Source organism: Pezoporus occidentalis, unplaced genomic scaffold, assembly GCF_034315485.1.
Source record: "Pezoporus occidentalis ecotype Australia unplaced genomic scaffold, CSIRO_AGI_Poc_V1 ctg343, whole genome shotgun sequence".
Classification (NCBI taxonomy): domain Eukaryota; kingdom Metazoa; phylum Chordata; class Aves; order Psittaciformes; family Psittacidae; genus Pezoporus; species Pezoporus occidentalis.
The window spans coordinates 68,918-91,950 of record NW_026915408.1 but is presented as its reverse complement, the minus strand read 5'-3'; the positions used below and the strand labels follow the sequence as shown (position 1 = coordinate 91,950).

Here is a 23,033-nt window from a genome sequence, read left to right as displayed (position 1 = left end):
TAGGGATGCTCAGATGCTGATGGAGGATGTAAAGAGAATTGTTCATGAGCTGGATCAAGGGCAGCAGCTGTCCTCTATTGGAGTGGAGCTGGTGGACAATGAACTGGCCATCCTCTACATGAACAGCAAGAAGTCTGAGGTGAGCCTTCTGTTATTTCAGCTACCCCTTAGTCTGTTGCTCATTTGTGCTGTCTCATCCTCTGTTGTGCTGGCCCTGCCTTGCATCATCCTCTGCCTCGTGTGATCCGTCTCGACAGTGACGTACTGATCTTTGGATCAAGGCACAGCATCTTACTTAGGCTTCCCTGGAGAGATCAGCACCAGCAGATGTACAGAGTAGATATTGATGTAGTCTGAAATTTGAGTCTTGCTCAGCTGGGTGAGTGGGGTTGTTTCATTCCTACTTGCAGCAGAGCTCTTGGAAGCCTCTGACCTCAGCTCTCTTTGTGCTGAGCACCAAATGCTTCCCTTGTTCCAATCCCCATCTGAAGTGTCTTTGCTGCTTGTGCTACAAAGTGTGAAAACACCATCAGGGTTCTCCCTGATTCTCTTGCAGAATGAGTTCAGGGATTACCCTCCTCTGCTGCGTCAGGCTGTCTCCCTTGCTCGCCGCATCCAGGACCCTCTCATAGAATTTGCCCAGGTCTGCAGCTCTGATGAGGATATTCTCTGCCTGAAGCTCCACCCTCTGCAGGTAACTTCTTCATGAGATCCTTGGGCAAGAGAAGGTTGTTTGGGAGGCCTGGGACAGTTTGTTGTCAAAGAAAAGCATTCCAAATTGAACTCATGCAAGTCCTGCCTGGTTTATGCAATATTCAGGAAACACAGCACCTTTTTTTTACCTCTTTTAACTCATCTGCCTCCTGCCTTTAGGCTGTTTGAGGGGTAACTGAGGTGCAGCACAACTCTCGAGAGCCAGCATGTTACGTTTGGCACAGCTTGCTTATGGCAAAGTGTTGCAAGCATCTCCTTGTGAGGCTAACACCTCTCCTTTCTGTCAGGAGCATGTGGTGAAGGAGGAGCTGCTGAATGCCCTCTACTGCGAATTCATAAACCGTGTGAACGAGGTGGGAGTGGATGTCAATCGAGCCATTGCTCACCCTCACAGCCAGGCTTTGCTACAGTATGTGTGTGGCCTGGGACCACGCAAAGGCACCCATCTGCTGAAGGTAAGGAGGCTTCTGTCCCTGCTTACAGAAACAGTGCATCGTGTGGCCTGATAGCAGTGCTTTTAGGAGATGAGTCAAGATCCTGTATGCCAGATGCAGCTGACAGCATCATTGACATGTGTTTTAGTAGGTGTTACCTCACTGCGCCCAACCCTGAAGCTATGCAAAGACTTGTGTCCTTGATAGATCCAAGTAGGTCCATCAGTTCTACGTGGCTCCTGAACCCACAGGGATAGATGCACTGTTAACAGTAGGAAGATGCCTTCACGCAGTAGAAAACACAAGGCAAAAAGCCAGTGCTTTTCCCAAAAGTTGGAGCCATTCCATGTGGAATCATCTTCTTTCATACATGCAGGCAGGGAACAACAGTTTGAGTTGTTGAAGCTTCTATGGGATGGTTTGAACACTGCAGTGTCCAGTGTGAGTCCTCTGCTTTTCCCTTGTGTTTGAATAGCAAGGTTTCTACTATTCCCTGTCTTTCCAGATCTTAAAACAAAACAACACACGTTTGGAGAACAGGACCCAGCTGGTTACCATGTGCCACATGGGACCCAAGGTGTTTATCAACTGTGCTGGCTTCATCAAGATTGACACGGCCTCACTGGGTGATAGGTGGGTATTGGAGTGCATCCAGTGTCATATGGGGTATGGAGTTAGCATGAGCAAAGGCTGAAGCAGTCTTGTACCCTGGAGCCCATATCCCAGGAATTTCTGTGTGGCCTCTGATTCCTGGCCAAGTTCAGGTATTGTTGGTTATTAATCTGATCCCTGAGGGCAGCTAAACTCGTGCAGCAATGTGAGCTGCACAGCATTAATTATATAGGTTTGAAAGACCCTTTGTGGTCAAGAGGAGCTAAACTAAAACCAGTTATTCCCTAATGCAGGAATGTCCATCAGTAACCCATGTGCACTTTGGCTTAGCTTCTGCTAGGCCTACCAACAGTTAGGAAAGTTCCAAACTTGAGGAATAACTCTGCAATTCAGCTTCCTCTTAAACTGGTAGCAATATTGGGAAGTTTGCAGAGCATTAGGTTACTGGTAACTGAACAAGAGAGAGGTGTTTGGAGGACAGCAGTAACCTGATTTCTAAATCTCTAGCATCCAAAATGCCTGGCTGTATCTTTGCAGCACAGGAGCTGCAGACTGGAATTTGTCTTGCATTGGTTCCTGTTGATTAGCAAGGAAGAATTCCTTGTGTCCTTTGTAGTTTGCTCCACAGAAGACAGCGGTGGCAGAGCAGACAGGCAGCCAGTCGTGGTGCTCAACAGTGTGCTTTGTTATTGAGCTGAAGGAGGTGACTCTGGAACCCTGCAGAGCCCTTCTCTGAATCTTGTTTTATTTCAGCACTGATTCCTACATCGAAGTCCTAGATGGGTCCAGGGTCCATCCTGAAACCTATGAATGGGCAAGAAAGATGGCAGTGGATGCCTTGGAATACGATGAGTCAGCAGAGGATGCTAATCCTGCAGGAGCTCTAGAGGAGATCTTGGAAAACCCTGAGCGTCTGAAGGACCTGGATCTCGATGCCTTTGCTGAGGAACTGGAAAGACAGGTGCACGGGGGGTTCCTGGTGCTGAGAAGCAGAGGGAAGCTCTGCTATGCAGCTCAGTTCGTTATGTTTTATAGCTGGTGACCCTTATTTTTTGGAGGAGCTGAGCATTTAGCTGTTGTAAAATGTATAAACAGGCAGTATGAGTATTCAGTGTCTGACAGTGGCATCTAGTAAATGCTTACACATGGGGCAGAGGGAGGCAGGAGGCCAGAGACAGTAATTAGACTGTTTAAGCAGTTCTCCCTGAAATTACCTGTTTTTCTGAATGTATTGGGACTTTCAACCTCAACATCCTGTAACTGAGTTTGATGGTGGGTTCTTCTTTGTGTTCCTCTGTTGTTGAATTTGGTGTTTGATGAGTTCCTTGAGTTCTTTAATAACTTGCACTGAATTCCATACTCGCCTCCTTTCTGCTCCTCATGGCTTTATAACCTTTGAATTACCACACAGGGCTATGGTGACAAGCATATCACTTTATATGACATTCGGGCTGAACTAAGCTGCAGGTACAAGGACCTGAGAACCCCATATCGTTCTCCAAACACAGAAGAAGTCTTCAATATGCTGACCAAAGAAACTCCAGAGACTTTTTATATAGGTACATCCCTGGTTTCTGTCATCCCAAGTTGACTTCAGATGTGTAAAGGGCAGAGGGATCTTAGTGTGATGTTGTGATTGTGCTATGGTTGCATGTATCTGAAGCAGTGTTTCTGGGTGGTCTTCTGACACCTACATGGGGGCTCTCCCCTTCCCCACAGTTGGCTTGCAGTTGTTCATTCCTCCTTTCTCCTCTCCCATCACACCACAGGTAAAATGATCATCTGCAACGTGACTGGCATAGCCCACAGGCGGCCCCAGGGAGAGAGCTACGACCAGGCGATACGGAACGATGAAACTGGCCTTTGGCAGTGTCCTTTCTGTCAGCAGGATAACTTCCCTGAGCTCAGCGAGGTGGGGCTGCTGCTCCTCATGGGGCTGCCTTTGTTGAGAGCCTGCAATCAGCAGGTTTGAGCATTTTGTGGGGTTCTTGGGACACAAGGTATCTGCAAGTGCCCAGTCTGAAAGTGGCCTTTGGCTGCAACTATCTGTTCCACTTCGGACTAATTGCTTCAGTATAGATTTGACAGCTCCTTTATGGCTACATTATGGATTTTAGTGAATTGGGCTAAGAGGGAAATGGACCTGGGGCTAAGCTGGCCAGTTCTTTGCAGATATATAAAGCAGGTTTGTTCGTGATCTGGGATTGTGTTTTACGCAAAGAAACTGCCTGTGACACTGAGAACAGAAGGTTGTTTTGCCACCTTCTCAACTTTAAGAACTTATCTGAACTCCCTGCTGCTTAATGCAGCTGTACTTTAGGTCTCTTCTAAACGCTGCTGAATTCCAGCCTTGGTAATCCATGGCTTTAAAGCCCTATAGCATTCATTAGAAACCAGCCCTAGCTGCAAGCTTTTGTGCAGGATCTGAAAATGTTCTGACTTTCCTGGTTGCAAAGATCCACCCATAAGCTGAGTAGAACCAAAATAGGGTAGCACACATTGAAGTCCTCTGTCCCCTGCCCTTCCACATGTCTTTGTTGGCTGCACCAGTTTGCTGACACAGCTTTTAGACTTGGTTTTGAGTGTTAGCTGCTGGGGCTATTTTGTTTCCATGCTGAATGACTTTTACTTTTGCCTTGCTCAAGGTTTGGAACCACTTTGACAGCGGTTCCTGCCCAGGTCAGGCCATTGGAGTGAAGACACGTCTGGATAATGGTGTCGCTGGCTTCATCCCAACAAAATTTCTTAGTGATAAGGTGGTCAAGCGGCCAGAAGAAAGAGTAAAGGTATGAAAGCAGTGGATTTCCACATATCCAGCAAGAGCTGGAAGAGCCTGGAGCCAGTACCAAAGATTCAGGGCTTGGTTAACAACACCGTTCCCTAAATGACTTTTCAAACCTTAGTTTCATTGAAGGACTTTGAATCAGCAGCAAGTTCAGGCTCTGGTTAATGTCTTTGTCCCACAGTGCAAATCTCTCTTGGCAGCTGGTGGGAGCCACGTTAATCAGTTAACATGTTGCACTGCAGAAGGATTTATTATCATCTGGCTCAAGTCTGGGTTTAGGAGACCAGAAGGCATTCTAATGCAGGGCTGCCCTTTGTTTTGGCTTTCTAAAGAGTTCCCAAAGCTGCTGCTAGGTATGCAGGGGTCACTTTCCTTCTCTCATAGCTTTTGCTTCTGTCTCCATTCACTTGTGGATGTCAAAGTTACTGGTCCAGAATTACAGGTCTTGCTCAAGACAGGGACTGGGGTTCTGGAAGACACGGAATCACGTATTTTTATCACAAGATGAAATAGAGGTTTAAAATCTTTGCTGTCTTTGGGGGTCCCATGCAGGTGATGGATAATCCTGAAAGCTCAAAGGTCTCAGCATTTCTTTCAAGAGCCATTAACTTCAGCACGGTTAACTGGACTAAGACATTGCACTGTTTGTGATGGTATTTTCTTTCCCATTTTATTACAGCAGTCCTTTGGATGTTTTCCACTCTGTTTCAGACCAGACTTAACTGCTTTCTTGTGCATACTGAAGTCCAGTTTTGCAGTTCCCATTGTTAAAGATATGTAAAGCAGCAAACTTTGTTGTCCTCAGCCTCCAGACATGCAGTTTCCCGTGAGGTCTGGAGCATAGGTAGTAACTTGCTGGAGAACTGCCCATTTTTCCTTTAATCTCTTTTGATTCTAGTCATCTTGGGGATCAGTTGATTTTCACTTTGAACTGAAGGCTCACTTTTAAAGGCTGTATCAGTCTGAAGTAGGTGAGGTAGTTTGTACCTCCTATTGGCAGCATGACCCCACACAGATTGCTGTGTAGCGCAGGGAGACTGGTGCATCAGCCAGACCTGCTGATGAGCTTTGCCTGCCCCTCTCCTGTAGGTGGGAATGACCGTTCACTGCAGGATTATGAAGATTGACATTGAGAAGTTCAGTGCAGACCTGACCTGCAGGACCTCAGACCTGATGGATAAGAACAATGAGTGGAAACTGCCTAAAGACACCTACTACGACTTTGACTCTGAGGCAGCAGATCACAAACAAGAGGAAGACCTGAAAAGAAAGCAACAGCGGACAAGTGAGCCTCTGATTTTATTCTCCCTCTTAATGCTCACCTTCTCAGGGTGCTTCAGGAGAATAACCACAATTAGGCCTGTAGCTGTAATGAAGCAGTTCCTCTTGGAAACCTAAACGCTCCGCTTTGTTCCCTAGCGTACATCAAGAGAGTAATTGCTCACCCATCATTCCACAACATTAGCTTCAAGCAAGCTGAGAAGATGATGGAGACCATGGACCAAGGGGATGTGATTATTCGGCCAAGTAGCAAAGGGGAGAACCACCTGACTGTCACCTGGAAGGTGAACGATGGGATTTACCAGCATGTGGATGTCCGAGAAGAGGGCAAGGAGAATGCCTTCAGCCTGGGCTCCATGCTTTGGATTAACACAGAGGTAAGAGCCCTGCAGAGCATCTTGCTGTGCAGAATATATGTCTGAGAGCTGTATACTAGAATAAGAGTTCCTCATCATGCACCCTCTATACCTCTTTAAATGTGTTTCCTCGAAGGAGTTTGAAGACCTGGATGAAATTGTTGCTCGCTATGTCCAGCCAATGGCTTCTTTTGCCAGAGACTTGTTGAATCACAAATACTATCAGGACTGCAACGGTGGAGACAAGAAGGTAAGCCTGTCCTGGGACGTAGGAGCTTCCATAGGAGATACAGGAGTATTACATAAATTTCTTTGTCTCAGGACAGCTCTTAAACTCTTTGTGTCTGTCAGAAGCTGCTGCTGGAGTGCTCTCTCTGGTCTTCCTCTTGTTGCTTGGGGCTTGGCAGTCGCTTTCCAGCTATAGCTATAGGAGATTCTGTCTGGGAGCAGTGGAGATAAGAGAGCAATGGGAGTATGGTGTGCTGCCAGAGCAGCAAAGGGTGGCTCTGTCAGCAAATGTCACTGAGAGTAATTTGCTTTCTGTGACCTGCTGACATTTGTGCACCAGCCTTGTACAGAAGCAGTGTGGTTGGTGTTCCTTGTTGGATTGTGAGCATCAGGGCTGGGAAGAAAAAGGGCTGACCACAGCATGGAGGGAGATATCCATGGGCTCTGTGTGTTGCTGGAGATGTAGACTCGCCTTGAGCATTTCCCTTCGTTCTCTCTTTAATTAGAAGCTGGAAGAGCTGCTCATAAAGACCAAGAAAGAGAAGCCAACGTTTATTCCCTACTTTATTAGTGCCTGTAAAGATCTACCCGGCAAATTCCTCTTGGGATATCAACCTCGAGGCAAACCAAGGTAAATGAGAGGCAAGCCCAACATCTGCAGTTGAGTACTGCCAGTACCACCCCTCAGCTTACTGCTGCCAGTTTTCCTTCCAGCTCTGTCAGTATCCCTGTAAAAGTCATGCCTCCCTTACCCAGGCTGTGGCCTCCTGACAATAGAGAACCCATGAATGGATTAAATCCTACCCCAGAGACTTGTGTTTCTAACCAGCTGGCTGCTACAAGCAGTACTGCCCTATGCAGGGGGTGTCACAGGAGTGTAGGCAGAGATTGATAGATTTTGCTTGGAAAGGAATGGTATTTTGGAGCAATTGTTTGACAACAAAATGGGTAGGTCTGACTGTTCATTATCAGTATGGCCATGCCTGTTCTGACTGACCTGTCAGTGTGAGGGTGCAGGTATGGCTCTGAAGCAGTCTGCAACCTCATGTCCTCTCCTGCATTCACCACTCCTCACAGGATAGAGTATGTGACAGTGACACCAGAAGGATTCCGCTACCGGGGCCAGGTCTTCCCTACCGTGAACGGACTCTTCCGATGGTTTAAGGATCATTATCAGGACCCTGTTCCAGGTGAGCATCCCAAAACTTGAATGCCTCAGTTGTCTTGCCTTTCAGCCAAGTGGCCCTGCAGCAAATGTTGGGCTTGTCCCTTTCCTCTCCCTGAGCCTCCTGCTCACATCATTCCCTGGTAACATAGCCTGTTGCCTGCTTATTCAAATCCTGAGTTTCAGCTGCTCTTCCAGGAGAGCTAATCCATCTCTCTTGGTTTGTGTTTCATACAGGTATTACTCCAAGCAGCAGCAGTCGGACCAGGACTCCAGCCTCCATTAATGCTACTCCAGCTAACATTAACCTGGCAGGTCAGTGCAGGCCTTTCCTGGTTGGAACTGGGACGCGAGTTCCTCATCCAAGCTCTGCTTTGTCTAAGTGGTGGATCTTTCTTGCAGACCTGACCCGTGCAGTGAATGCCCTGCCACAGAACATGACTTCCCAGATGTTCAGTGCCATTGCTGCTGTGACAGGCCAGGGACAGAATCCAAATGCCACCCCTGCACAGTGGGCATCCAGTCAGTATGGCTATGGAGGCAGCGGAGGCGGCAGCAGCGCGTACCACGTAGGTGTCACTTAAGTGTAAAGGTTGGACCAGATGGTCCCCTTTCTGACCTGGTATTCTGTGCTTCTATGAGGTTCATGAGAGGAGGTGCTGCATGGCTTCTCTTTGTTGCTAGAAACCATCCCATGGGGGCTCCACTGGGAGCCTCAGAGGTTACTTGTTACCTGGGTCCTAGTTGTGGTACCCAGTGGAAGCCTGGCTTGGTTCTTGTACCACGCTTCCTCTTGCCTTGTGTGGCTGAAGAAAGAGGTCCCTAACACAGCCCTGCTCTGGGGAGAGCGGAAGCAAGTAGCAGGCTGGGTCTGGCCCCCAAGGAATGTGGCAGGGTGGAGAGGTGGGATCCAGCAGTGAGGGTGCACAACCTCCTGATTGTGCCCCTGAACTTGCAACGTGAGCTGCTGGGGAAGAGATTAGCTGTGAAACTATGTGCTGAGTTTGCAAGGCTTTTCAGCTCAGCGTGCTAATCTCCGAGCTGCACCAGCAGGAGAACACCTCAGCCTGACCCAACACCCAGGGGCTTTTTAGGGAATAAGATGGAATTGGACAGTTTCAGCTTACACTGAAGCCTTTCCTCATGTGTGCTGGTGCCTGCCTCCTCCCAGCCCACACTGCCAGCTCCATCAGGGCTAAATCCAGCTGCAGAAGAACTGGGTACAAAAAACACACCCAGACCTTATGAAGAGGTGCTGCAAGACAAGGCTTGCAGGGAGGAGTGATCCTCTTTTAGACCACCTTGGGAGGCTTTCATGGAGTTTGGCACAGCCAGCACTGGGGAGAGGCAGGGACTGTGCATAACCCAATGTGTTAATCATCAAGACAATCTGAAGGAAAAGAGAGATGAATACTGGGAGGCAGAGATTAAACACTCCATTGGGCTGAGCCAGCCAGCTTGAGATCTGGGAAGGAGCCATCTCAGAAGCTGCTGTGCTCGCAGGGTTCTTCAAGCCCACTGTGGGACATCATTCCTGCTAGCTTGCCCCAAGTGTCTCTTGTGCCCACCTCTTGCAGCCCTTACCTCTGCTTGGCTTAAGCATCTCCCCTTGTACCCTGTGTGGGGTGAAGAAGAAAGGCAGGATGTGGTGGCCAGGTTGGGTGGGTGATCAGGAGATCTCAGGGGCACAAATGCCCTGTGCTCAGCAGGGTGTTGTTCCTTCTGCCCTGCAGTCCCCATTCCCCGGGCAACAGTCCCTGCAAACTTCTCCTTGCCCAGATGAGGGGCTCCAGCAGGGCTGGGAGTGCACGGTGAGGACGTGCACCAGGCTCCTGGGCAAGCAGGGCAATGCAGAGCCCAGCAGGTTTTGCCCTCTGTTCTAACACCATCTGCTCTCTGCAGGTCTTCACAACTCCAGCACAGCAACCGGTGGCCACCCCTCTGATGACCCCCAGTTACTCCTACACTACCCCCAGCCAGCCGATCACAACACCACAGTACCAGCTCCAGGCCAACACCACACCCCAGTCCACCCAGTCCCAGACACAGTCCCAACCATCATCCAGCTCCAGGCAGAGGCAGCAGCCAAAGTGAGTGGTCCCAGTGCTGGGTGCACATGTATCTGCGTGTCCCATCCTGATTTCTGTGTGGTGGGCTTGCCTTGCACCTTTCCTGCATGGGATCCCTTGGGGAGGGAGGGCTTGGAATGTCTCCTGCCATGTGCCTGACGTTGTGCCTGTGTCATTGCAGGACCACCAATCACGCTGCCATCGACTGGGGGAAGATGGCCGAGCAGTGGCTGCAGGAGAAGGAGGCTGAGAGGAGAAAACAGAAGCAGAGGTTGACTCCTCGCCCGTCTCCCAGCCCCATGATCGAGAGCACGCCCATGTCCATCGCTGGGGATGCCACACCACTGCTGGATGAGATGGATCGATAGGTGCTGCTGGGCCTGACCTGACCCCTCCACTCTCTTCTAGGAAGGGGAGAAGAGAGTGAACAGTTGAGAACACCTTCTCTTCCCTTAGCCGCATAACTCCTGTTTTATACATCGTGGGAAGTGACTCTTAGTGACGTGCACCTGAGCAACTGAATAGACTTGGCAGGGCTGGTCTAAATATATATACTATATATAAAGAATTATATCATAGGAAGGGACACTGCAGTGGTCTCTGTGTTCTAGGCCCTGGTTCACCATTTGGGAAGCTCGGCAAAGTAATTCTGATGTCAAATGAGTCTGTTCTTGTCCGTGCGCAGCAGTTCTGCTCTCACCACAAAGACTAGGAAGCAAACGTAGCTGGAAGTGCAAACCATGGGCCTAGAGTTGAGCCTGTTACACCTGGATTCTCCCAAACCCTGACTGTCATCTCCCCGAGCCCTGAGAGCACAGAAACCACAGGGGTTGTGTCAAGCAAACCCAAGTTCTCAGTTTCTGTGGTTGGTTTGCTCCACGGTTTCATGCTCTGCCAACCCCTGGCTGTGTTCATAGGGGTCCAGCACAGCAGCGCTGGAGCTCGAAGTCTTGCTCTCGTACCAAAGGCTTGCTCCTTCCTTTGGCTTCTTTTTGGAACAATATTTATTTAGTTTTGATTTCTGATTTCTTTTCTAATCAGACTGCAAAGCAGCAGCCACCAGCAGCCATCCCAAGCACGGGACAGACACGTGGGGCTGGAACGCAGCTGCTCCTGTGGTGGAGAACACGAAGCAGCCGGGCGTGCATGGCATCCTGCTCCGTATCTGCTTAACCCTGCCCACTTGTAACCAAGAGGGGTGAATAAATAGTGTTTCTACTGAGCTCTAGCTGAGAGCTTTCCTGCCTGCAGCCCGTGCTGCCTGCCTGCCCTCTCCTCTTAGTGATGGATTTGCTTAGAAGCAGAGTTCAGTGGTGGAAGTGAATGCCTCTTCTTCCTTTTGTTGCTTGGAGTGTGCTGAAACTCTCCTGGAGAAGCTGATTTCTGTTGTGCTGATGAATAATGGTTCGGTTTGGATGTATCTTACAGAGACATCACATCGATATCCGGGATACCTCCTGGAATCTGGTGTCTCTCTGGCTGGGAGAGGTACCGGGGGGAGGCTTGGGAAGGGGCAGGTAATGTTGGATAACTTTAGTCGTGTCAGAAACAGCCCACTGTGGTATTGCAGCACCGAGAGCCGTTCCTGTTGCACACACTTGCCTCTCTCTTGCTTTGTTAGTAGGGATTTTCTATGGAAGCAGAGCCTTTGTTCCTTCCAAGGGCTCCTGGTCGGGCTCCTCTCTCTAGGAAGTGAGCAAGAACAGCAGATCCTAAGAAAACAAAGGTCTTTTTTGCATGTAAATGCTCCTGAAGAATGGCAGCGACCCAGGAGACAAAGCAAAGCTGTTTCCACAGAGAAATGCAGGTCCTGGCTCGGGCACCATCTCCTCTGCAGTACTGGGGGGGCTGCCACGGTGCCCCCGCCCCGCAGGCCGGGCTGGGGATGTGTGTGGGGCCCGGGGCTGCTGCACTTGGGGCTGTACTGACCTGAACGCTGTTTTCTTATGTCCTGAACTCCATATGATGGGAATTGGAGCGGGAGCAGCTCCTCCACAGGGAAGTGTCAGACCCAGGGCTGGGGGTTGCTTGTGCGGTGCCTGCTCCCTTTTGTTTGGCTCTCTTTTGGGTTTAGTTTCGCCCTTACCCTCAATAAAAACTCTACTTTTGGGAAGCTGCCTCCAGGCCCCAGGTCTGTGCTTGCTGTGGTGGCCACAAGGGCTTTGCACCCGTTAGCAGGGCTCCAGAGGGTGGGATTCATCCTACAGCCTTGGTGTTCCCCTGCCATGGGCTTATGTGGTCTGCTTATTTCAGGGATTGGGGATTGCAACGTGTGGTCCTTTGGGAATAGTGGGGTTTGTGTGGAGCACTCTGGGCTTCTGTCTGATCTTCCAAGGATGTGTGGCAAGATGGGAGACAGAGCTCCTGTTGCTCCAGCTTGTTCCTGTTGTGGAATGTGGTGTGGGAAGATGTTTCTCCTGCTCTCACTGGGGATGCTGGGCTGAGCCATGCTCCTCGCTCAGAAGCACCTTGCAGGGTGTTATCCTGGTTATGAGCAAGGGGAACAAGCCCGGGGCAATCACCATCCACGGACATGGGCAGTGCCTGCCTTTATCCCACGGCTGGAAAAGCTTTTGTTGTCCCGCTTCAAAGAGCGTTTTTATGGGGTTTGAGGAGACAAGGTCCCCATTCCTTGCTATTGCTGGGGGCATTGGTGCCAGTGTGGGAGCCCTGGGACAAGGCTGTGGGTTGAGTGGAAGAGATGGGGTGATGCAATTCATGGACAGGTCCCCCAGAGAAGAGCAGCCCTGTGGGCTGGGACTTGCAGCTCTATAGCGGGGGAGATGAACCAGGGCTCTGCCCCATGCTGGTGTGGGGACAGGTCAGTAGGAGCAGCGAAGAGCAGCTCAGAGCCCTTCAATACCCCCCCCCAGTTCCAGATGCTCCCTTCCCACATCCCCACAAGTGGGATCAGCCCCAGGATTTCCCTGGATGCTGCCCCCGCTGTGATGTTCCCTCCCCAAGGAGACAGAACCGAGGCAGCTCCATCTGCTTGAGCAGATGTGACTTTATTACAGAGCCAGGACCCGCACGGGGGCATCAGGACCGCGGCTCTCGTGCAGGCTGTGCCTCAGCTCTGCCCTTCAGCCTCTTCTTCCTGTTCCTCTCCTTCCTCCTCCTCTTCCCGCTGGTTGTTGGAACCGGCGATGCCGTGGCTGGTGCTGGATCCCTGCCCAAGCCTTCCTGCACCGGGGCATCGCTCAGGATGGCGTTGGCTGCTTCCAAAGGCAGCAGTGGGACCCATGGATCCTGCCCTGCAGTGGGATGAGGTGGGACAGCGGCTGCAGCAGCGCTCAGCTCCATGTTTCCAGAAGAGCTTTTCTTTCTCAGACCTTTCCCCTTCTTCTTGTCTGCTTTCTTCCTTTTCCTTTCCTCCTTGGCTCTCTTGCGGGATGAGGGTGGGTGTGCAGGCACATCCCTTGGGACGGCTCCTCCATCAGTGCTGCTCCATGGAGGGCTCAGAGGGACCCCCACGGGCCTGGCTGCCCGGTCAATGAGCTCCCCCCCGAACTCATACATCACCGGCTCCCTGGGCACCGCGATGGCCACTGTGTTGTACGCCTTACACCTGCAAAGAGGAGACACTGAATGAGGTGACCCCCGTGGGGCTGAGCAGGGGGGCAGTCCCCATGGCGGGGGGGGCACTCACCAGACATAGAGGTAGGGCTCCACACACTCCTCCCTGTAGGTGAACTCAAAGCAGGGCACTTGGATGACATTGAAGAAGGCCTGACCCACCACTCGTGAGGCTGTGTCATTCACCCGCTGCAGGCACTCCTTTAACCTGCCATAGGCAGAGCTGGGCTGAGGGAGGATTCCAAGGGGCTGGAAACTCTTTTCCCCCTGTCCAGGGATGCAGGGATGGAGGGATGCTGGGGGATGCTCACCTGCGGTCGCAGTCACAGTGGCTGATGGTGTGCCAGCGCAGGTTGCGGTACCCATAGCGTGCAGTGAAGGGGTGGATGACGTGCTGGCAGTGGTCATGGTCCCGGCAGCACCGGTCCGTGTCCCGGTGCTCCCCTAAAGGGAGGGAAAATGGGGTTCGGGAATGGCTGGGATCGGGGCTGGGCTGCCATTAGGTTAGGTTAGGACTGGGATCAGTGTTAGAGTGGACTTAAACAGGGCTGGAATCATACTGGGATGGGCAGGGCTGGCACTGGGACGGGGACTGGGGCTGCAGCAGCACCACAGTGCGGATGAGACTGGGATAAGGATGGGACCGGGACCAGGACCAAGAGAGGGACTAAGATAGAGTCAGGATAGGGACTGGGAGGGAACCAGAATGGGAGCAGGATGGACTAGGGATCAGGCTGAGGACAGAGGGTAGATAAAGGCTGGACCAGCACCAGGATGGGGACAATGATGGGACCAGGATGGACCAGCCTTTTGGTGGAGACTAGGCAAGGGTGAACTGGGACTGGACAGGGGCAGACAGGGATTGAACTAGTATAGGGATGGGGACTTGAGTGGAACAGTACTGGGATGGGACTGGACTAGGATGGATGGGGACTGACCCAGCACTGGGCTGGGAACTGGGATTGGGCTGGGGTGGAGCAGCAGCAGTCTGGAGATGGGATGGGAAGGGATAAGAAGGAATGAGAAAGGATGGAAACGGATGGGAAGGGCTGGGATGGGAAGGCAAAGGAAAAGAACTGGAAGGGAAGGGATGAAAAGGGAAGGAAAAGGGTAAAAAAAGAAGGGAAAAGGTGTAAAGGAATGGGAAAGGTTGGGAAGGGAGGGGAATGGGTGGGATGGGAAAGGATAAGAAGGGATGCGACGGAACACGAAGGGAAGGGAAGGGTTGGAAAGGATGGGAAAGGATGCGATAGAACGGGAAGGGATGGGACGGGACGGGGCAGGGATGAGCCGCCCTTACCCAGCTGCTCGTAGGCATCCGCGTTGCTGCCGGCTCCGCACCACAGCGTGCCGGGGTAGGTGAGCCCGCGGCGGGCGCGGGGCAGCCCCGCTCCGGTGCCGGGGGCCGCTCGGGGGGCGGCTGCCGAGAGCAGCAGCAGCAGCAGCAGCAGCAGCAGCAGCAGCAGCAGGAGGAGGCGGCGGAGCAGCCCCGGGTCGCACATGGCCCCGCGCCCTTCACCGCCCTGCGCCCGCCTTATAGCCCCGCGCAGCCCGCCCCGCGGCGCGGATTGGCACCGTGCGGAGGGTCCCGGAGAGCCGGGTGCTGGAGCCGGGCCCGCGGGGAAGGGGTTACCCCTCCCGGTGGGGCCGGGCCGGGCCGGGCCCCGTTGCTGTGGCAGCCGGTGGGGTGATGCGCGGGGACCGGTAACACAACGAGCCCGCCCCGTGACGCGCCGGACCCCGCGCGACCCCCGGCCCCAATGGGACAAGGATGAGCCCCATAGCCCCGGGTCCTGTCCTACAGATGCTCCCTGTATCCCAGCCCATGGATGTTCCCTGTATGCCGTTGTGCAGATGCTCCTAGCGGCTCCACGTCCTGTCCCGTAGATGTTTCCAGCATCCCATCCCATGGATGCTTCCCACATCACGTCCCATGGGTGCTATCCACAGCTCCACATCCCGTCCTATATTCTCATTCTCCACAGCCCCATGCCTCATCCCATGGTGCCTTCCCAAGGGGCAGCCCCCGTGCCCATGCACGACTGGCAGCCCACAGGCAGCTCCCCACACCACTGCCAGGACTTGTCCCCTTTAGCCAGCTCCCCAGCTACGGATCCCATTGATATTCCAGGCATGGTCCTGGCACATTGGGCAGCCGATGGAGCCAGTGCTTGGCATGGCAGGACAATGCCCCAACACCCCACGGGGACGTGCATGGCTTAAGAAAGTCCCCTCACCCCCAAGACCCCATAGGAGTGCATGGCTGCACCCTGCGCATCACCCCGGTTTGCTGACCCTTGTGCCACCCTTGGTGCAGAAGGCTGGGTGCTGGTGACACCCCAATGCTCCCCACCACGCCCTGGCCTTGCTGCGACAGCGGATCCCAGTGGGTGCCCATCCCAACCCATGGGCCTGGCAGTGGTTCAGGGCCCGGCTGACCGAGGGTGCTGGCGGGGGCCCAGCACCGCAGAGGCTGTTCCTGCTCAGCTGTCGCTGTCTGTGACGCTCCCCATGACGGTCCCATCGGCTCAGCCTCGCCGCCAGCACCCAGGTACGGAGCGCACGGGGACCTTGGGGTGCCCACGAGTGGTTGCAATGGGGGCCATGGGGGGCTCTGTGCTGTGGGGAGCCCCACGGGGTCTGTGGGTGTGGGATCTCCCCCCTGTTGCACGCTCAATGCTCGCAGTGCCTGCGGTGCCTGCGCATGGACCTGTGCCACGTCCCTGCCACCCAGGAGAAGGGCTGGTACCTGGCGCTGATGGCCCCCAACGTCAAGGGTCCCAACTACGCCTGGCTGGACCCATCCCGGCTCTACTGCCACCCGCAAGTACCCAGCACCCCGTGGCGGTGGCACCCATGGGGGGCCTGGGGTGGGCTGCATCTCTGTGGGGGTGCCGGGGCACCCAGCCGTGCCCACGGATGCTGGCACAGGGGCTGTGGGCACCCAGCACCTCTGTTCCCTCCCCAGGGCTTGCAGGACTGCGTGGCCGACCTGCTGCAGCCCTTCCAAGGAGACCCCATTGACATGGTGGCCGGTATTGATGCCATGGGCTTCATCCTGGGTGAGTGGGGACGTTGGTGAGCCCAGGGTCCCTGCCTCTTGTCCCTGTGGGGGGGGATCTGACAGCGCCGTGCCCTACCCCAGGCTCTGCCGCTGCCGCTGTGCTGCAGAAAGGCTTCCTGGCCATCCGCAAAGCCGGGCACCTCTGCGTGCAGACGGCGGCACAGCCCTACACCGACTACTCGGGCAGGGAGAAGGTGATGGAGGTCCGCACCGACGCCATCTCGCCCGGTGAGCCTATGGGGCGCTGCTGCCTTGGGTTGAGGGGCTGCCGGTGCGGGGAGCGGGGCGCTCAGCGCAGCCTCTGCCCCGTGCCAGGTCTGCGCATCCTCCTCGTGGACCAGTGGATTGAAACCGGGGGCACCATGAGAGCGGCCATACAGCTGGTGGAGCGGCTGGGGGGGGTCGTGGCAGGTAGGGTGCGCCCGTGGGTGCAATGGGGCTGCCATCCCCATACCCCGTGGTGGCTCTTCCCTCTCTGTGTCCCCACAGGCGTCGCTGCCATCTGCATCGAGGACAGCGAGGGTGGCCGATGGATCCAGGAGCGCTACAAGTGCTCCCACTGCGTCCCCCTGCGCCTGCAGCCCCGCTTCAACCACCATCAGTTAGGCTGGAACTGATGGGGCTGGCTCCATGTGTGCCCTCTGCATCCCACATGGGGCACAGGGATGTTGGCTTTATAGGACGGGGATGTCCAAGGCACCCATCGCCTGTTCCCAACCTCTCCTGGGTGACAGCCACCATCCTCCCCTGCTCCATCCTCCCTGCTGGATGCAGGCTGCACCCAGGGCCAGTGGAAGCCGCAGCCGACCCAAAACCTTCCTTAAAAGCCCCACACCTTTCTTAAAAAGCATAAAAAAAGGTTTTATTAAGACAAACAGGAGCCCGGGGGCACCTCCCCGTGCGAGTACCTGTGTTTGCATAGCGAAGGGAGCCGCGCTGCTCCTGCCCACCCCAGCCATGGGTGCCCGTGCTGGGCAAGCCAAGGGGGGGACAGCAGGGATGGCTCCTTGGGGCCAGCCAGGGCCACCCCTCTTTGGTCCAGAGGTGTGAGCGTGGGGTGGAGGGTCCCTCACTGGCAGCACTTGGGTTTCTTGCGGGGTGCTGATAGGTACAGGTCGCTCTCGTTGCTGCTGATCCCTAAAGGGGCAAGGGGAGAGTGTTGGGATGGGGACAGTGGGGGATGCCAGCACAGAGAGGGGGCAACGGGGGACACTGGTATGGTGCTGGTGGGGGGTACTCACGCACGGTGTCACCGATCCTGCGGGCGCTGCTGCGCTCCAGCTCAGCCAACACACTGCTCTCGAAGGTCAACGCAGCCACGCGGAAGAAGAAATCCCGCACGTTCTCCCCTGTCCCATGGCATAAGAACCCCACTGAGTGTCCCCCATCACCCAGCGGGATGCTGGGGTCTGCATCCCCACACACACGCAGCCGGGGACCCACCGGTGAGGGAAGAGACAGCCCAGTACTCTGCCTGCATCTCCTGGGCCACCTTGAGAGCATCCTTCTCCATCTGGTTGTACTGGGCTGGTGTCTGTCAATGAACCAAGAGGTGGATGGGTGACAGGGACACGCACCCTGAGCACAGGGAGCCCATGGGAAGGGGGGCACACTCACGCTCAAGTCCTTCTTGGAGCCCACCAAGAAGAGGATCACGTTGGATGGGTCATTCTCCTTCAGGGCATCAGCCAGCCACTGCCTATGCGAGTCACCAGCCAAGCGCTACCCTCTTGCTCGCACACTCTGCTATTGCCTCCATCCCCATGACCTCCATCCAGCCCCACCATCGCCCATCAGCCCCAGTCCCACCTTGGCCATGGGTCACCTACCGCGTGTGCTCCAGGGACGCCACGTCGTTGACATCAAAGACAATCACGATGGCTGGAGGAGGGAGGAGAGGGGTGAGATGGGGATGGGGACACTGTGATGGGACAAGTTCATGGGGGGGGGGGGGGGGCCCTCACCTTGTGCTCCTCGGTAGTAGGTGGATGCGATGCACTTGAAGCGCTCCTGCCCGGCCGTGTCCCACCTTGGGGGGGTGCAGGAGGTGATTGGGGGGGCACAGGCGTGCAGAGGGAAGGAAGGAGGGGCTGGCACCTCACTCACAGCTGCAGGCTGAAGGGCACCCCCAGCACCTCAAACCGCTCCATCTCGAAATCCACCCCGATGGTCGCCTTGTAGTTCTTGTCGAAGGTGTCCTTGCAAAAGCTGGGGCGGGGGGGAAAGGCTGTCAGCAGCCCCCCAGCACCAGATTCCAATTGGAATCAGGCTCAGCCCAATCGGTGCTGCTGCTCTTTTAGGAGGGGGGTTGGCTCTTGCTCTGTCCCCTCCCACCCCATTAACCCCCCCCCCCCCGGGCGGGGGTCCATTACCAGTTAACCACAGTTACCGGTTGATCAGACACGTCTTCCCCACCGAGAGGTCCCCCACCACGATGATCTTGGAGATCTTGAACCTGCAGCACAGGGCGGGGGGGGCTCATGGCTGATTATTGGGGGGGCGGAAACAGGGAGCCCCCCCTGTGCTGCCATAGGAGCAGAGGGGTTGATGGGGTTGGGGGGTGCCACCGCGCAGCCCCCCCACATCCCGTGCTTCCCGCCTCCAGCCGCAGCCCATCCCAGACCCCCATGTCCCCCCCCCGCGCCGCATTCCTGTGCCGTGACGCAGGGCTCGGCACACGCAAAGCAACCGAAGCCACGCGGCACCCGCGATGGGGACCCCCAACCCCGGGGGGGGGGACGGAAGCCGTCCCCGTGTCACCCCCATCACCCCCACGGTGGGGACCCCCCCCTCCCCTTCCGCATCACCCCCTGCTCACCCCACGGTGCCCGTCCGCTGCTCCTGGCAGGCGCTGGACACGGAGGGGTGGAAGGAGGAGCGGGCGTGCAGGGCGGCCTCCTTCCGAAAGCACTGCGGGGGGGGGACGCGAAGGGGGGACACCGGTGTGAGCGTGGGGCTCGATGAGGTCACCCCGCGGCCGGTGTCCGTGTGTCCCGTCCCCCCCCCTTCCTCCCCCTGCTCACCGGGGGGAGGTCGGTGATGACCCTGTCCCTGCGGACCGGAGCCAGGATGTTCATTGTCCCGCGGGGGTGTTGGGGAGGGCTGGGTGGCTGCGGGGCAGCGGGGATGAGCCGAGGGCCACTGCGGGGCTTGGGGACAGAGGGAGAAGGGGGCGGTGATGGCCCCGTGTCACAGCTGTCCCCATGGGGCTGTCCCTGTGTCCCCAATGGGGCTGTCCCCTTATTCCAGTCGTATCCACATCCCTGGGACGTGTCTGTCCCTGTGTTCTGGCTGTCCCCACATCCCCAAGCATGGATGTCCCCCTGTCCCAGCCCCCTTAAGCTCCCAGAGTGTGTCTATCCCCATATCCAAGCTGTTCCCATGTCCCAGCCATCCCCACATCCCAAATGTGCCCCCTAGGATATGGCTGTCCCCATATCCCAGCCATCCCAATGTCCCATCCACCCACATATCCCTAACGTGCCATCCCAGGGCATGCCTGCCCCCAGTGTTCCCAAACTCTGTCCCCATGTCTCAGCTATCCCCACATCCCATTGCACTTCCACCCCTCATCCTTGTGTCCCACCACTCCCTACGTCCCCTAGCGTGGCTTTCCCCACGTCCCACCATCCCTGTCTCCCGGAGCAAGACCATCCCCGTGTCCCCACATCCCGCTTCTGTGCCCGTGCGCGATACCCCACACCGCATCCCTGTCCACAACCAAGCCCTCCCCGTCCCATCCCGGTCCCCTCCGCAGGGGAATAGAGCGGGGAAGAGGAGGGGGGGGGGTGTCCCCGTTACCGCGAACCTCCCGGTAACGGTAGCGATGCTCGGCGCTGCACACCCAGCCCCGGAGGAACCGGCGTCTTGGCTCCTCCCCGCCGCGGCCGCGGCGGGGAGGAGCCAAGACGCCGGTTCCTCCGGGGCTGGGTGTGCAAGGCTGCTGCCTACACGCTGGGACCCATCCATTCCCCCCCCACACCGGGGCTCATCCCGGTCCCCACCGTCGAGGCAACGATAGGGGACCCGCTGCCGCTTAGGACTACAACTCCCATGATGCCCCACGGCGAAAACACGCGTCTACGCATGCGCGAGTGAGGCAGCTAGCGAGTACTACCACTCCCGGCATACCTCGCGGCGCGGCGAGAGTTGAGGGGCAAGCCAGAGGGGGAACTCTCGCGAGATTTAAGGTTATAAGCCCCTGCGGTCTGGCGCGGGTAGCCCCTTTCGGCTTCCGCCTGGCCAAGATGGCGCCCAAGGCGAAGAAGGAGGGTGAGGGCTTGGGGCAAAGAGGGGCTATGGGGTGGTGATGGGGGTGTGTTGAGGTGGTTCCTGGGCTACGGGTGTAAGCGGGGAAGGCCGGGATGAGCGGTTGAAGGGGGTAAGGGAAGCCTGGAGTCCGGTGCTGGGCTGCGGACACGTGGAGGTGGAGGGAGAGGCCTGCAGCGGTGCGGTTAGCTGAGGGGGTGAGCCCCGTTTAGGTGCTGAGGGTTTGTGAGGGGGGGGAATAAGTTCATAATTGAGGCTTTATAAGGGGAAACTTCAGTCCTTGAGCGTTTTGGGGTTGGTCTTGGTTAGATAAGGAGCGTGGGGTACTTGGGGGGGGGGTCCTGGATCTTCATTGGAAGCCCTCCATGGATGAGATCCTTCCCCCTGGGACAAGGGGAAGCAATGGCCCGTTAGGACAGGCCGGGGAGCGGCTGCTGGCCCTGCAGATCCTGGTTGTGCTGACTGATTTGTCATCGTAGCTGTGCCTCCGAAGACAGAGGCAAAGGCGAAGGCGCTGAAGGCCAAGAAGGCCGTCCTGAAGGGGGTCCACAGCCACAAGAAGAAGAAGATTCGCACATCGCCCACCTTCCGCAGGCCCAAGACCCTGCGGCTCCGGCGGCAGCCCAAGTACCCCCGGAAGAGCGCCCCACGGAGAAACAAGTATGTGTGGGGTGCTGTGGGTGGTGTGGGGTGGAAGCAGCCCTGTGGACTTTGCTGCAGGTCTCAGGGTGAGAGCTTGCCAATGTCTCGTCTTGGGAGCTGGGCAGAGCCCTGGGGTGGGGTGTTTGGGGTGCAGGTGATGATTTCAAGCGACCAAAGCCTGAGAGTTTGTGATGAGAACTTTTTTTGGCAACTGATGCACCCCAGAGGAAGCCCTTGAAGAGCAGAAATGGCTTCTTCCAGCCTTCTGTTAACCACAGGGTTTCTCTCCTGCAGGCTGGACCATTATGCCATTATCAAGTTCCCTTTGACCACAGAGTCTGCCATGAAGAAGATAGAGGATAACAACACCCTTGTTTTCATCGTGGATGTCAAGGCAAACAAGCACCAGATCAAACAGGCTGTCAAGAAGCTTTATGATATTGATGTGGCCAAGGTCAACACATTGATTAGGTGAGAAGAGGGGGAGAATAGGTCATTGGTGGTGATTGAGCTCTGTGGTGGTTCAGTGTTAAAGCTTTGAGACATGCACTTTGTGACTGAGCACGGGGCTTCACCAGGGAGCTCTTCTAACACCCAGAGAGCCTTGTGCAAGTGATGTAAACGTTGTTATTCACTGACTGCAGTGATGTTTCCAAAGGAACCACTGATGCACATTGGTATAGTGGGAAGGTGGAGCACGTGGGAGTTGTTGTGTGCCTTTGTTCTGATGTCCCCTGTTCCACTCTAGGCCTGATGGAGAGAAGAAGGCTTACGTCCGACTGGCTCCAGATTACGATGCACTGGATGTAGCCAACAAGGTGAGAGACATTGGTTGTCTTGTATCTTCCCCACCTGATCGTCCTGATGTACACATGAGGGATTGTGCTCCGAGCACGGTAGCACTTTGGGGTGTCCTGGTAGTAAGACAGGATCCAGGGGTTCAGAAGCAAGACCACTGCTGTGTTGCTGGAAGTGGCGGACAGTTCAGTCCTCGAGGTTTTTGGGGTAGGCAAGAGGGAATGTGACTTAGTGCAAGTTACTGTGGTTTAAATGCATAAAGCTGTTGTATAAGGGCAGGTCTGGGATGAAGAAGCCTGTGCTCAGAGGACAGGAATCCTGGGGAGATGCAGTGATACCTGGTTGGAGGCTCTGCCTTCCTGCCACCGTAACATCTGTTTTAACATGCTTTGCTTCTTTCCAGATTGGAATCATCTAAACTGCATCTACCAAGGACTATACAGACAGGAGAATAAACCTTGTGACACCACCGAGGGGCTCTTGTGTTTTGTGCCAGCACAGCCTCTGTGAAAGAGAGCACCCCGCTGACTTCTGGGGGGGTTCACTTCAGTGAAGGGGGTTCCTGTCTGCTTCCCTGGCGCTGGGTGGGCAGAGCTGCCTGCTCCCTGGGGGATCGCACGGGGAGCAGTGCTGTCCTGCTGGTGAGGTCTCCTGCATCACTGACCTTTGCTGTGGGTAAAGCATGAGGTGACAGTCCCCCAGGTCTCGGATCTCTGTATTTACCTCAGGCCTCTGGTATCCTCCTGCATTTTTTTGCCCTGTGCAATTAGCATGTGTTTGTGATTGGTGTCCTTCCTTGTGGAGCATATCCCAGGCTGTTGAGTGCCCAGGAGGGAGGCAGTAACAACAGAAACGTGTGAATGCTTCAGATCTGCCACAAGCCAAGTGTCACACCACTTCCTAAGTGTATCAGCTCTTTGCTATGCTCCAGGCTTCACTTGATGAAGCCCTTAAGCTAATCCAATAGTAGAGGTGCTGTGTTTTTGTTTCCCTGGTGTGATCTCTACTCCCCACACTGCAGTGTATGAATCGCAGCCTGG

At 55.3% G+C, this 23,033-nt stretch overlaps 5 protein-coding genes and 2 non-coding genes across 12 annotated transcripts in view; 5 read left to right on the top strand and 2 right to left on the bottom strand.

Annotated features, from left to right (window-relative positions):
- The window catches only part of SUPT6H (SPT6 homolog, histone chaperone and transcription elongation factor), a 28,293-nt gene extending 16,531 nt beyond the window's left edge, over nucleotides 1-11,762 (top strand). For both annotated transcript variants that reach the window (XM_062629877.1, XM_062629876.1), the window contains 17 exons: nucleotides 4-139; nucleotides 557-694; nucleotides 1,002-1,169; nucleotides 1,654-1,781; nucleotides 2,514-2,721; nucleotides 3,172-3,319; nucleotides 3,530-3,672; nucleotides 4,406-4,546; nucleotides 5,635-5,830; nucleotides 5,965-6,203; nucleotides 6,319-6,432; nucleotides 6,917-7,041; nucleotides 7,488-7,600; nucleotides 7,813-7,890; nucleotides 7,978-8,144; nucleotides 9,478-9,665; nucleotides 9,826-11,762. In XM_062629877.1, the coding sequence (XP_062485861.1) occupies nucleotides 4-139; nucleotides 557-694; nucleotides 1,002-1,169; nucleotides 1,654-1,781; nucleotides 2,514-2,721; nucleotides 3,172-3,319; nucleotides 3,530-3,672; nucleotides 4,406-4,546; nucleotides 5,635-5,830; nucleotides 5,965-6,203; nucleotides 6,319-6,432; nucleotides 6,917-7,041; nucleotides 7,488-7,600; nucleotides 7,813-7,890; nucleotides 7,978-8,144; nucleotides 9,478-9,665; nucleotides 9,826-10,012 (2,617 nt within the window). In that variant the 3' untranslated portion in view covers nucleotides 10,013-11,762. The remainder of the gene's footprint in view (nucleotides 1-3; nucleotides 140-556; nucleotides 695-1,001; nucleotides 1,170-1,653; nucleotides 1,782-2,513; nucleotides 2,722-3,171; nucleotides 3,320-3,529; nucleotides 3,673-4,405; nucleotides 4,547-5,634; nucleotides 5,831-5,964; nucleotides 6,204-6,318; nucleotides 6,433-6,916; nucleotides 7,042-7,487; nucleotides 7,601-7,812; nucleotides 7,891-7,977; nucleotides 8,145-9,477; nucleotides 9,666-9,825) is intronic.
- Nucleotides 11,763-12,633: 871 nt separating this feature from the next.
- On the bottom strand, nucleotides 12,634-14,737 carry PROCA1 (protein interacting with cyclin A1). The gene is made up of 4 exons (XM_062629866.1): nucleotides 14,521-14,737; nucleotides 13,532-13,664; nucleotides 13,294-13,428; nucleotides 12,634-13,212 (listed from the first exon to the last, which is right to left on the bottom strand). The coding sequence occupies exons 1-4, from the start codon at nucleotides 14,720-14,722 to the stop codon at nucleotides 12,684-12,686; spliced, it is 999 nt and encodes a 332-aa protein (XP_062485850.1). The 5' UTR covers nucleotides 14,723-14,737; the 3' UTR covers nucleotides 12,634-12,683.
- A 487-nt stretch (nucleotides 14,738-15,224) lies between these two features.
- Nucleotides 15,225-17,159, top strand: LOC134169384 (adenine phosphoribosyltransferase-like). Of its 2 annotated transcripts, none has more exons than XM_062629873.1 (6): nucleotides 15,225-15,771; nucleotides 15,955-16,047; nucleotides 16,189-16,282; nucleotides 16,366-16,512; nucleotides 16,600-16,695; nucleotides 16,774-17,159. In XM_062629873.1, the coding sequence occupies exons 2-6, from the start codon at nucleotides 15,979-15,981 to the stop codon at nucleotides 16,899-16,901; spliced, it is 534 nt and encodes a 177-aa protein (XP_062485857.1). In that variant the 5' UTR covers nucleotides 15,225-15,771; nucleotides 15,955-15,978; the 3' UTR covers nucleotides 16,902-17,159. The 2 variants fall into 2 exon arrangements, with proteins under 2 accessions (XP_062485857.1, XP_062485856.1); XM_062629872.1 differs by having other exon boundaries at nucleotides 15,907-16,047.
- RAB34 (RAB34, member RAS oncogene family) lies at nucleotides 17,121-20,169 on the bottom strand. 4 transcript variants are annotated; one of them, XM_062629869.1, is made up of 11 exons: nucleotides 20,086-20,169; nucleotides 19,308-19,433; nucleotides 19,103-19,194; nucleotides 18,674-18,739; nucleotides 18,391-18,492; nucleotides 18,249-18,313; nucleotides 18,114-18,165; nucleotides 17,902-17,983; nucleotides 17,728-17,818; nucleotides 17,526-17,633; nucleotides 17,121-17,421 (listed from the first exon to the last, which is right to left on the bottom strand). In XM_062629869.1, exons 2-11 carry the CDS (start codon nucleotides 19,359-19,361, stop codon nucleotides 17,354-17,356), a joined length of 780 nt encoding a protein of 259 aa, XP_062485853.1. In that variant the 5' UTR covers nucleotides 19,362-19,433; nucleotides 20,086-20,169; the 3' UTR covers nucleotides 17,121-17,353. The 4 variants fall into 4 exon arrangements, with proteins under 4 accessions (XP_062485853.1, XP_062485852.1, XP_062485855.1 ...); XM_062629868.1 differs by having other exon boundaries at nucleotides 20,093-20,159; XM_062629871.1 differs by having other exon boundaries at nucleotides 19,308-19,394; nucleotides 20,093-20,141.
- A 226-nt stretch (nucleotides 20,170-20,395) lies between these two features.
- Nucleotides 20,396-22,463, top strand: RPL23A (ribosomal protein L23a). The gene is made up of 5 exons (XM_062629875.1): nucleotides 20,396-20,556; nucleotides 21,033-21,213; nucleotides 21,490-21,666; nucleotides 21,944-22,013; nucleotides 22,397-22,463. The coding sequence occupies exons 1-5, from the start codon at nucleotides 20,532-20,534 to the stop codon at nucleotides 22,409-22,411; spliced, it is 468 nt and encodes a 155-aa protein (XP_062485859.1). The 5' UTR covers nucleotides 20,396-20,531; the 3' UTR covers nucleotides 22,412-22,463.
- Nucleotides 21,343-21,416, top strand: LOC134169427 (small nucleolar RNA Z17). Its single transcript, XR_009966883.1, has one exon. It is a non-coding gene; the product is annotated as a small nucleolar RNA Z17 (small nucleolar RNA).
- Nucleotides 21,802-21,868, top strand: LOC134169426 (small nucleolar RNA SNORD42). Its single transcript, XR_009966882.1, has one exon. It is a non-coding gene; the product is annotated as a small nucleolar RNA SNORD42 (small nucleolar RNA).
- Nucleotides 22,464-23,033: the final 570 nt, after the last annotated feature.